This window comes from Phacochoerus africanus, chromosome 1 (assembly GCF_016906955.1).
Source record: "Phacochoerus africanus isolate WHEZ1 chromosome 1, ROS_Pafr_v1, whole genome shotgun sequence".
Taxonomy (NCBI): domain Eukaryota; kingdom Metazoa; phylum Chordata; class Mammalia; order Artiodactyla; family Suidae; genus Phacochoerus; species Phacochoerus africanus.
Window position 1 is genome coordinate 119,721,522 of NC_062544.1, and position 12,510 is coordinate 119,734,031.

Genomic DNA, 12,510 nt, shown 5'->3' on the forward strand with positions numbered 1-12,510 from the left:
GAGAAGATATAAAAAAAAAGGAAAGATATATTTTGTTCATAGGTCAGAGTACAATATTATTAAGATGTCACTGCTTTTCCACTTTATCTATTGATTTAACACAATCCCAATCAAAATTCCAGGAGGAATTTGTGTAGAAATTCATAAATTTCTGCTTCTTCAAAAGATACTGCTGTGAAAATGAAAAAGAGTCATAAAACGTGGGGGGAAATTTTGCAAACCATATATCTGAAAAAGAACTTGTATAAAGAATACATAGGGAGTTCCCATCCTGGCTCAGTGGTTAACGAATCTGACTAGCATCCATGAGGTCGCAGGTTTGATCCCTGGCCTCACACCGTGGGTTAAGGATCTGGCATTGCTGTGAGCTGTGGTGTAGGTTGAAGATGTGGCTGGGATTCTGAATTGCTGTGACTGTGGTGTAGGGTGGCAGCTACAGCTCCAATTTGACTCCTAGCCTGGGAACCTCCATATGCTGTGGGTATGGCCCTAAAAAACAAAAACAACAAACAAAAAGAATACAAAGAGAACTCTGGAGTTCCCATTGTAGTGCAGGGGAAACAAATCTGGCTAGTAACCATGGCAGGTTTGATCCCTGGCCTAGCTCAGTGGGTTAAGGATCCAGCATTGCCATGAGCAGTGGTGTAGCTCACAGAAGTGGCTTGGATCCTGCACTGCTGTGGCTGTAGTGTAGGCTGGCAGCTGTAGCTCCAATTCAACCCCTAGCTTGGGAACCTCCATGTGCTGCAAGTGCAGCCCTAAAAAGAAAAAAAAAAAAAAAAAAAGAATATGTAGAGAACTCTCAAAATTCAGCCACTAGAAAAATTAAACAACTCAGCTTTTAAAGAGCAAATAGTTTAACACTTTACCAAAGAACATATACAGATGACTAATGGAAAGATGTTCAACATCCCAGGTCATTAGGGAAATGCAAATTCCAATCCCAATGAGACAGCAGTATAAGCCTATTAGAATGGTTAAATTTATTAGAATGGCTGAGCATTCCACGTGTTGACTAAGATGTGTAGAAACTGAAACTCTCACATACAGTTGGTGAAAACAAATTAGTATAACCACTTTGGAAAACAGTTTGGCAATTTCTTAAAAAGTTAAACATTCACCTACCATATGATTCAGCTATCTCACACATATTGCTGCTAGGTATTTACCCAAGAGGAAAGGATATACATGTCCATACAAAGACTTGTGCACCAGTGTCCATAGAAGCAGCTTTATTTGTAATAGAAAAAAAACTAGAAATAACTCAAAAGTCCATCAACAGGTGAGTGGATAAGAAATTTGTGTTATAGCCGTATAAGGGAATACTACTGAGCAATAAGAGCCAACTATTCAAACATGCAATATTAATGCATCTCAAAATCATTATGCTGAGTGAAAGATGTCAGATCACTGCACTAGGAGCAGCTTTCCTGCCACAGCTCCTCACGGGTCAGGAGTACCTCCGAGTGCTGAGCCAACCACTGTCTGCTGGGAATGATGAAACAGCTGAAGATGGTGACAGATGAGAGCCTCAGGAGTTTGGCAGCCTCAGGGCCTTTGACCTCACTTATCCCTAGGCACAACTTCCAAAACAGTGCCATTTCAGGGACACTGACACAGCAGCCAAGTTCACTGGGGCTGGGCCTGCCACAGTTGGGATAGCTGGGAGGTGGACTGTTTGGGAGCCTCATCGTTGGTTAGCCAAGAATTCTCCTCTGAAGCAACAGCTCTTCTGTCATTCTAGGCTTTGCTCTCTGAGAGGCCATGGGACTCTTTTCCCTGAAGATAGTCTTTTCCATCCTCTCAGCCATGGTCAGGAGCACAGTCCCTTCTCCAATGTCTAATCTGCCCTGTATGTTCTTTCTTTTCCTTCGCATTCCTAGGCAGCCTGGGGAAAGTGGCTGGCTCAGGATTTGAGAGAGGGGAGACAAATAAATACTATATTAAGATGATAAAAAAAAAAAAGAAGAGCACAGATCAGTGGTTGTCTGGGAAGGGGGGCAAGATGAAGTACAAAGGAGCATGCAGAAATTTTGGGAGGATGACAAATATGTTCCTATCTTGACTGTGCTGATGGTTTTATGGGTATGTTCAAATATCCAAACTTAAAACTCTATACTTTGTGTTGTTTATTGTATGTCAATTATATCTCAATAAAACTGTTCGGTGTTTTTAAAAAAAACTTTATGACCACACCCACAGCGTAAGGAAGCTCTCGGGCCAGGGACTGAATTCGAGCCGCAACTGCAACTTATACCACAGCTGTGGCAATGCTAGATCCTTTAACCCACTGTATCAGGTCAGAGATAGAACCCACACCTCCATATCTACCAGGGCTGCTATAGTCAGATTCTTAACCCACTGTACCACAGTGGGAACTCCAATAAAGCTGGTTTTTTTTAAAACACAAATTACTGGGAGTTCCCGTTGTGGCTCAGTGGAAACGAACTTGACTAGGATCCATGAGGATGCAGGTTCGATCCCTGGCCTCATTCAGTGAGTTAAGGATCTGGCACTGCCATGAACTGTGGTGTAGGTCGCAGACTTGACTCAGATCCTGCGTTGCTGTGGTGTAGGCTGCCAGCTGCAGTTTCAATTCAATTCCTAGCCTGGGAACTTCCATATGCCATAGGTGCAGCCCTAAAAAGGAAAAATAAAAAAAAATCCAACACAGACTGCTAAGTTCTATTACCAGCGCCTCTGGCTATAAAAAATATTTACCTGAATATTAGCTAAAAATAAATCATTTCAATAGCTTTCTACTAAAATCTAAATATCCATTCAGTTAACAGCAAGTATGATAATTCTGGAATATAAAGTTACTATTCAAAAATACCTCAATAAAGAAGCAATTTATATTACAAAGTATTCATCCTGGTTGACATGGGAAAACATGAGGGATAGTAAGAAAGATAAAGGATTCATGAAATTCAGCATTACCTTTAAAAAAAAATTTTTTTTTAATTTTTATGGCTGCATCCATGGCATATGGAAGTTTCCAGGCCAGGTACTGAATCTGAGCTGCAGCTGTGACCTACACTGCAGCTGTGGCAATACCAGATCCTTTAGTCCACTCTGCTAGGCCAGGGATTAAACCTGCATCTCTGGAGCCACATGAGCTGCTGCATCCAGATTCTTAACCCACTGTGTCACAGCAGGAATGCCAAAGTTGTTTTCTACTGGCTAAGCAGAAGTATTATGATGAAAAAGAAAACGGGGAGGCAAAAATAAACAGAAGAACACAGGCCTAGTGGTGACACTAGTAAAATGGAATGAGACTTAAAATGATTATTATTATTCTTTTTTGGCTGCACCCATGGCATACTGGAAGTTCCAGGGATCGAATCCAAGCCACAGCTGTGACCTGCGCCAGAGCTGCAGCAACACTGGATCCTTAACTCCACTGTGCCATAGCCGGAACTCCAAGATTTAAGATAATTAGACAACGATAATCTTAATCTGAAGAAAGGCATAGTGTGACATTCAAATAATGGGTAGTGGAGGAAGGCTGGTCTTCAAAAGTCCAGAAATAATACTGGAGACTACAAAATTCTACTGCTGTCTTTCGTATTTTCTTCTCAATATTTGTGCATCATGAGATAGGTAATGTTATAACTGTAAATAAATGTCATAAACCTATTTCATTAACCATCAACTTAAAACTGATTTTTATAAAAATCGGTTAGAGAATAAATTTTAGGAATCATAATTCTGTATCTTGTATCAAATTGCTTTATCTATTTCACACAAACAAGGAACTGTAATTGGAACTGTAATATTCTCAGAGCTCTACTAACAAATGCTCATTTCGTTTTGGTTTTTTTTTTGTCTTTTTGCCATTTCTTGGGCTGCTCCCGCGGCATATGGAGGTTCCCAGGCTAGGGGTCCAATTGGAGCTGTAGCTGCCAGCCTACGCCAGAGCCACAGCAACATGGAATCCGAGCCACATCTGCGACCTACACCACAGCTCACGGCAACGCTGGATCATTAACCCACTGAGCAAGGGCAGGGATCGAACCCGCCACCTCATGGTTCCTAGTCAGATTCATTAACCACTGCGCCACGACGGGAACTCCGCTCATTTCTATTGATATAAAAAATACCATAACTCAACCAAGTTGTAGACAGCATCTAAATACTATATCTTCAATATATGAAGGGATATTAAATTATCAGTAATTTAGCCATTACTGAGTTAATATACTGTTATCTAAATGATATTTATCCATAATTAGAGAAGTTCTTGTCTTCAACTGTTTTCAAAGGATTAATATTAGAAAGCTAATAGATAAAAAATTTTTCCCAAGTTACACTAAAAGGAGAAAGTTGGGAAAATATAGGTATATAAAAAGATGTGAGTTATCAGCAAGTGAAAACAAAAGGACATTTTTAATGACACATCTTTAAATGTATCAATATATTTTATAGTAGACAGACTGGTACCAAAACAGACATACAGACCAATGGAACAGAAGAGAGAACCCAGAAATAAACCCAGACACCTATGGTCAATTAATCTTTGACAAAGAAGGCAAGAACATGAAATGGGAAAAAGACAGTCCCTTTGCTGGGAAACCTAGACAGCTGCATGCAAATCAATGAAACTAGAACACACCCTCACACCATGCACCAAAATAAACTCAAAATGGCTGAAAGACCTAAATATAAGACCAGACACCATCAAAACTCCTGGAAGACAACATAGGAAAAACATTCTCTGACATCAACCTTATGAATATTTTCTCAGGTCAGTCTCCCAAAGCAATCGAAATTAGAGCAAAAATAAACCCATGGGACCTCATCAAACTGAAAAGCTTTTGCACAGCAAAGGAAACCAAAAAGAAAACAAAAAGACAACTTACAGAATGGGAGAACCTAGTTTCAAATGATGCAACTGACAAGGGCTTAATCTCTAGAATATATAGGCAATTTATACAACCCAACAGCAAAAAAGCCAACCACTCAATGGAAAAATGGGCAAAAGCCCTGAATAGACATTTTTCCAAGAAAGATGTACAGATGGCCAATAAGCACATGAAAAAATGCTCAGCATCACTGATTATTAGAGAAATGCAAATCAAAACTACAAGATACCACCTCACACCAGTCAGAATGGCCATCATTAATAAGGCCACAAAAAACAAATGCTGAAGGGGGTATGGAGAAAAGGGAACCCTCCAGCACTGTTGGTGGGAATGTAAGCTGGTACAACCACTATGGAGAACAGTATGGAGGCACCTTAGAAATCTATATATAGAACTACCACATGACCTAGCAATCCCACTCTAGGGCATATATCCAGACAAAACTTTTCTTAAAAAAGACACAAGCACCTGTATGTTCATTGCAGCTCTATTCACAATAGCCAGGACATGAAAACAACCCAAATGTTCATTGATAGATGACTGGATTAGGAAGATGTGGTATATATACACAATGGAATACTACTCAGCCATTAACAAGAACAAAATAATGCCATTTGCAGCCACATGGATGGAACTAGAGACTCTCACACTGTGTGAAGTCAGAAAGAGAAGACGAATACCATATGATATCACTTATATCTGGAATCTAATATAAGGCACAAATGAACCTTTCCTTAGAAAAGAAAATCATGGACTTGCAGAATAGACTTGTGGTTGCCAAGGAGGAGGGGGAGGGAGTGGGATGGACTGGGAGCTTGGGGTTAATAGATGCAGACTGTTGCCTTTGGAATGGATTAGAAGTGAGATACTGCTGTGTAGCACTGGGAACTATGTCTAGTCACTTATGATGGAGCATGATAATGTGAGAAAATAGAACGTGTACTGGAATGTAAATAGAATGTAACTGGGTCACCATGCTGTACAGTAGAAAAAAAATAGTACTGGGGAAATAACTATTTAAAAAATAATAAAAATAAAAAAAGTATCAATATATTTTATAGTATACTTTGAAGGATATTACCCAGTAACTTCAAAACGGAGTAACATCCAATATATTTTATTATTAACCAATAAGTTAAAATCCAAAGAACAGTATTATATACTTGTTATTTTATCTTTTTTTTTTTTTTTTTTTTTTTTAGGACCGCACTTGGAGCATATAGAGGTTCCCAGGCTAGGGGTCAAATTGGTGTTGTAGCTGCCAGCCTACACCACAGCTGCAGTAATACAGGATCTGAGCCACATCTGCGACCTACACCACAGCTCACGGCAACGCCGGATCCTTAACCCACTGAGCGAGGCCAGGGATCAAACCTTTGTCCTGGATGCTAGTCAGATTTGTTTCCGCTGAGCCATGACGGGAATTAGTACATATTGCTACTTTAAAAAAAGCAGGAGAAATAAAAGTAACTTGAGATTCAAGGAAAAAAAGAAAAGGCAGCAAATGAAGGAGAATCTAACAATATGTACATTTTGTTTTTTGCTTTTTAGGGCTGCACCCGAGGCATCTGGAAGTTCCCAAGCTAGGGGATGAGTAGGAGCTACAGCTCTCGGTCTACGACAGCCACAACAACTTGGGATCTGAGCCAAGTCTGCGACCTATACCCACAGTTCATGGCAACACCGGATTCCCAACCCACTAAGCGAGGCCAGGGATCAACCTCATCCTCATTGATACTAGTTGGATTTGTTTCCACTGAGCCGCAATGGGAACTCCAATATGTACATTATTAAGCTAAATTTTTTTCATCAGAACATTTCACAAAAATCCATACACTGGTAGGAAGGCTTTACGTAATCAATTAATCTTCTGTTAATCAAGTCGACTATTCACCTGTTCATAGCGAAGTAAACAGAAGAAGGTTTTCATTAGAATTAAAATAAGTTAGGAACTAAAAGGAATACCATAATGCAAACATTTCATTTACTCTGCATTTTTTTCAAGCATTCCAGCCTTAGTCAGAAATAATACAAGATATCCAAGGGCTTTAAAATCCAAGGCCTTTAATTAGGTTTTCAGTAATGACCATAAATGCCTTCACAAAACCCCTTTCAGTGAAAACAGAAGGCACTAGGCATTACATAACACCCTGAAAGCAGTGATTCCTTCTGATGCTGGTGAAGATAAATATTAAATGGCAGGTTTTAGAGGTTAACAATGTCTCCTCAAAAAAAAAAAAAAAGGACAACTCTGAAAATTACAAAAAATTAAGTTAATCAGTCTTTTTCAGGTTCTTGATGCAATTTTGTTATTTTTTTATAAGTACATAATTTGAAATTAATAGATAAACCAGGTAGGTATGATATAGTTTTCAACAAATGTTAGGCTTTAGATAAGTACAGTAAATATGAAGATACCATTATTATGCTAATTGGCATCCTTTGCTACTCTTTTGCTATGCAAAACAAACTGAAATGATACATCCTGTAGTGGTATAATGTGAAACGTCCTTGATATGACACTAACAACTTTCAAACTCTTGTCATAAACTGCATATAAATTTTATGATTATTAAAATACACCTTTTTGAAAAATAATAAGATGACCACTCATACCTAAATAGGTTTCCCAGGAAGATATGAAATACTTTAACATATAAAAGTAGTTGCCACTTTTCTATGAGGACAACTGTTGTTTCACAAAATAGCTCATATGATCCAAGGCAAATGATTTCTTTCAAATGCCATATTCTCTCTATGACTGAGGTATGCTTCAAGAGACTCGAATCCATGAGAAAAGGGCACATTTGGGTAGAAGACCACAATTACAAACACCAAGGACCCTTTCTTAGGTTGGGAGTGCTCTCAAGAGATATTAACGGAGCATGTAGAGATAGCTCCTGAAGCCATTTCTTTTACAACATACAACTAAATTTGGATACACAGAGGGTAATTCAAGACACAGCTATTTACATTTGTGCTATGTCATGTGTGCCTATTTTAAATAGTGGCTTCTTCAGGAAACTCCTATTCAAATATCAACAAAACAACCTTATTCTCCAAACCACAATATTCTATTTTTGGCAAGGTAGTATAGTGTAAACAAAACAAAACAGAAACAAATAAAAACAAACAAGAAACTAGCTATAACAGTGATTCAGGCAAAAGTTCCCATGTCAAACAACAGTAGGGAAAGTGTTCTGGAAGGTATTAATTTGGGGGTGGAGGGAAATCCTACCACACAAATAATGGTGAAAATCAATCTTTTAAGCACTCAAACACCTATCACATAAAATGTTTATGAATACCTTTGATGTAAGAATAGTTCAGTTTAGATGTTCCCTTGTGGCGCAGTGGGTCAAGGATCAGGCATTGTCACTGCAGTGGCTCTGGTTACTGTTGCAGCACAGGTTCAATCCCTGGCCTGGGAACTTGCACATTGCCGCAGGAGCGACCAAAAAAATAATAGCTCAATTTATTTATTTATTTATTTTGTCTTTTGTCTTTTTTGTTGTTGCTATTTCTTGGGCCGCTCCCGCGACATATGGAGGTTCCCAGGCTAGGGGTCTAATGGGAGCTGTAGCCACCGGCCTACGCCAGAGCCACAGCAACGCGGGATCCGAGCCGCGTCTGCAACCTACACCACAGCTCACGGCAACGCCGGATTGTTAACCCACTGAGCAAGGGCAGGGACCGAACCCGCAACCTCATGGTTCCTAGTCGGATTCGTTAACCACTGCGCCACGACGGGAACTCCTAATAGCTCAATTTAAATGAGTTTTATAATTAGAATGACTTTGAACAACAGCCAAGCTAATTAATTGAAACAGGCCCAATTAATAAATGGTAAAAGGAAATAAGACCTTCCATAATTAATTCTAGATGCCTTCTCTTTGGAGAAACTGATGAGGTTAAATTTGAAAACGGTATAGAAAATAATGAAATGAAACCTACATGACAATTGGAAAAAAAAAACACCAATGCCACTAATAATAAACATAATATGAGGCAAAAAAATTTTTTAAATGATTACTCACAACAATGCCTTATAAAAAATTGAATATCATAATCAAGTTAAGAAAAGCTTCAAGACCAACAGCTGAGCTGGGCTTTGTGAAACATGTAGGACAACGGAAGGCACTACAAAAGCATTAATTAGTTCTAATTACAGTTTTACAGTTCAGTCTTTTCCTTCTTCTTAAGAAGATTGCCAGTGTGAATTTTTTTTTGTGTATTTATGAATGTTATTTTTATATCCCCCTGAGTTTTAACATGATTGGGCAAAGCAGCACCAATTTAAAAAAATATCTGCAATGCCAGCACTGCAGTTTGGAATCACTTAAACTGATGGCCCCACAGGTCTCTCATAAGAGCACTTTAAACATGATTAAAAATATAGAAATGACTTTCGGTGTATCAGTATTAAAGTGGAACCACCATGGATATCCATTTTTTAAAATAATGCACTAAAAAGGTCTGTTTATACAGTATAGTCTTTCAACCCTGTAGCTAGCATCCACGGCTATTTCCCACTCGAGAGAGCTTGTGCGTCTGGTTGAAATGTCAGTATGCTTCATGGTGCACAATCCTTTTGGCTGGAAAATCCTGGCAAATATCATGTCATGCCCGTTTTGAGCAATATGCCTTGTAGGTCCTCTGGCAATGCAAGGATAATTGCATCTATGTGTGTCCGTAACTTTTCCATAGTGTCAGGTTTCACAGGTAAATGCTCTCGATCAGCCTGCAACTATATAAGAAACATTGGAAGCACTTAAATTATTCTTTGAGCCTGTATTAATACAGTATATTCTCTAAGTAAACAGTTTTAATGGTCTAATGATTTGGAAACTTCAGACTGAGACCAGAATTTACAGACTCTATAAAAAAGCAAAGAACATGCCACTTTAACAATACAATTGCTGAATTCTATAAAAGACTTCCAGGTAAATTAACAGATAATACCAAAGCAGATCATGTGGTATTAAATATAAATCACTATGTTTTCTGTAAAGCTTATTAGATTCCATGTAAATTACTAAAGAAGTATATAGCATCACTAAGATCTGCTTGTGTGACCAAGTATTTTCAGTAAGATCTACCATCAACTGACCTCTCATTTAAAATAAGTCCTCTCATTTAATAAGTTACTTCAGTGATACATCATAAACTGTCACCTCAAATGAGAAATAACTTCACAGATCTTAGGCTGTTTTGACTACATACCAGCTTATTTTTTAGCTTCAATACAAGGTCTACGGTTTCTACTTCTGTGTGTTTCTGGGTCCAGAGAAGTAAGTCCTAGAAGAATAAACAAATCTCAAATCAGTAAATACTAAAAATAATATTCAAACTGTTCTATTTCAATAGGCAAGGCTACTGAGAAGGAAGGACAGGAAGGAAATGGAGAACAGGGTATTTAACCCAGAAATATCAATACAGTACAAGAATGTTTCTGAACATGATATTCTGAAAGTGTTAATCAGATAATTTTTGACATAGCCAGAAGGACTGTCTAATCTGAGGTGGCCCTTTTAGATCAATCAAGAAAAGCAAAATGGGAACTTGAAGTACAATACTAACCCCTGCCCCTAGTAAGCAGTGAGTAATCTATGAGGAACATCCACTAACAGATCAAGATAACTGTGAACTGGATATAAACTTTGCATCCTCAAATAAGCTCTTCCTGGGCTTCTCTGTGGTTGTCTTCCTGATATTTCTCTGAAAATCATAACCACTGGGAGTTGACAATTACAAAGTTAATACTGAGGCTAGTCCACCTCAAGCTAAACACAAATGAAATTGAGACTATCCTTTATTTTTATGAGTAGCTTAAATTTTTTTTTTTTGTCCTTCTGCCTTTTTCTAGGGCCGCACCCACGGCATATGGAGGTTCCCATGCTAGGGGTCTAATTGGAGCTGTAACCACGGGCTTACGCCAGAGCCACAGCAACGCGGGATCCAAGCTGCATCTGTGACCTACACCACAGTTCAGTTCACGGCATTGCCAGATCCTTAACCCACTGAGCAAGGCCAGGCATCAAACCTGCAACCTCATGGTTCCTAGTTGGATTCGTTAACCACTGAGCCACGATGGGAACTCCACAAGTAGCTTAATTTAAAATAGTCTGTTGACAAGTTACAGAATGTGAAAAAGTCCAAATACAGGAACAAATTATTAAAAATAACTCAGAAAGACAAAGCAGGCATGCTGGAAAAGATGTGGAGTTAGATAGCTTGGATCTGAATCCTGACTCTGTCCAGTGGTATGCTGGTAAATATTTAACATCTGATTCTCTAGGAAGAGTCTGGTTTGTAGCATTTGCAATCTTCTGTGGTGTAATCCTTTCTCTGTAGCCAATTTCAAGCTACCAACCTGAGCTCACTGAATGCAGAGTTGGGAAGAAATGCACAGGACTGGCTCTTATGAGCCAGCACCTGTGGACTCAAGCACATTGCCAGCTCCACTACTTAGCAGTGATGTGATCTGAAGCAAATCACTAAATTTATAATCTTCAAGTGTCCCATAATGCAGATCATAACACACCTACTTCAATGCACTGTGAAGATTAAAAGATATTACCTACTTAGAGCACCTACACAATTCTTCGCACATTGTACATGATCTAGAAAAGTTAGCTATTACTATTTATAAAGTAGTAGATATGGCTATACCTATAGCCTTTATGTATAACTCTATCTTTATTTTCAACAGCTATTAATCATCACACAAACACGCTGCTTTCTAACCTCTTCACAAAGAGCTTCTAGATGGAGTGCCTCCAATTTCTGGGTCATTTCCTTCCTCCGAGTCTTGAACCAACCATCAAAATTTGGAGATTTTAGAAAATGCCTATAAAAACAATTTTGAAAAAGCAAAGTTTGATTATGAGTTAACCTGCTCTTCTCAATACCTTTCCTAACTTATAGCTAGGAAGAACATGTGCAACGATGGAATTTTTTTTTATTTTTATTTTTTTGTTGTTTGTTTTTTGGTTTTTATTTTTTTAAATTTTTTAAAATTTTTTCTGCTGTACAGCATAGGGACCAAATTACACATACATGTATACATACTTTTTCCTCCCATTGTTGTGTTGCAATATAAGTATCTAGACATAGTTCTCAATGCTACACAGCAGGATCTCATTGTAAATCCATTCCAAGAGCGATAGTTTGTATCCATTAACCCCAAGCTCCCCATCCCTCCCACTCCCTCCCTCTCCCCGCCAGGGCAGCCACAAGTCTATTCTCCAAGTCCATGATTTTCTAGGAATTTTTTTTTTAAAAAAGCAGTGTTTAGATCCAGTTTTTTGTTTTTAAACTTTATTCTGCCTGTACCCACAGTATGCAGAAGTTTCCACGTCAGGGATTGAACCTGCGCCGCAGCCATGACAACACCAGGTCCTTAACACGCTGAGCCACCAGGGAACTCCTGTTTTCTTTTGGTTTTTTGTCTCTTCTAGGGCCACACCTGCAGCATATGGAAGTTCCCAGGCTAGGGGGTGAATCGGAGCTGTAGCCGCTGGCCTATGTCACAGCCACAACAATACCATATCCAAGCCATGACTGCGACCTACACCACAGCTCACTGCAACATCAGATCCTTAACCCACTGAGAGAGGCTAGGGTTCGAATGTGCTTCCTCATC

General features: G+C 38.8%; 1 protein-coding gene and 1 pseudogene across 3 annotated transcripts in view; one reads left to right on the plus strand and one right to left on the minus strand.

Annotated features, from left to right (window-relative positions):
• Window positions 1-1,497: 1,497 nt before the first annotated feature.
• Window positions 1,498-1,917, plus strand: LOC125110601 (ATP synthase F(0) complex subunit C2, mitochondrial-like; annotated as a pseudogene).
• A 6,637-nt stretch (window positions 1,918-8,554) lies between these two features.
• DENND6A (DENN domain containing 6A) overlaps window positions 8,555-12,510 on the minus strand; it is a 60,588-nt gene continuing 56,632 nt past the window's right edge. For all 3 annotated transcript variants that reach the window (XM_047777545.1, XM_047777536.1, XM_047777554.1), the window contains 3 exons: window positions 11,613-11,715; window positions 10,089-10,163; window positions 8,555-9,612 (listed from right to left, as the gene is read on the minus strand). In XM_047777545.1, coding sequence (XP_047633501.1) covers window positions 9,481-9,612; window positions 10,089-10,163; window positions 11,613-11,715 — 310 coding nt within the window. In that variant the 3' untranslated portion in view covers window positions 8,555-9,480. The remainder of the gene's footprint in view (window positions 9,613-10,088; window positions 10,164-11,612; window positions 11,716-12,510) is intronic.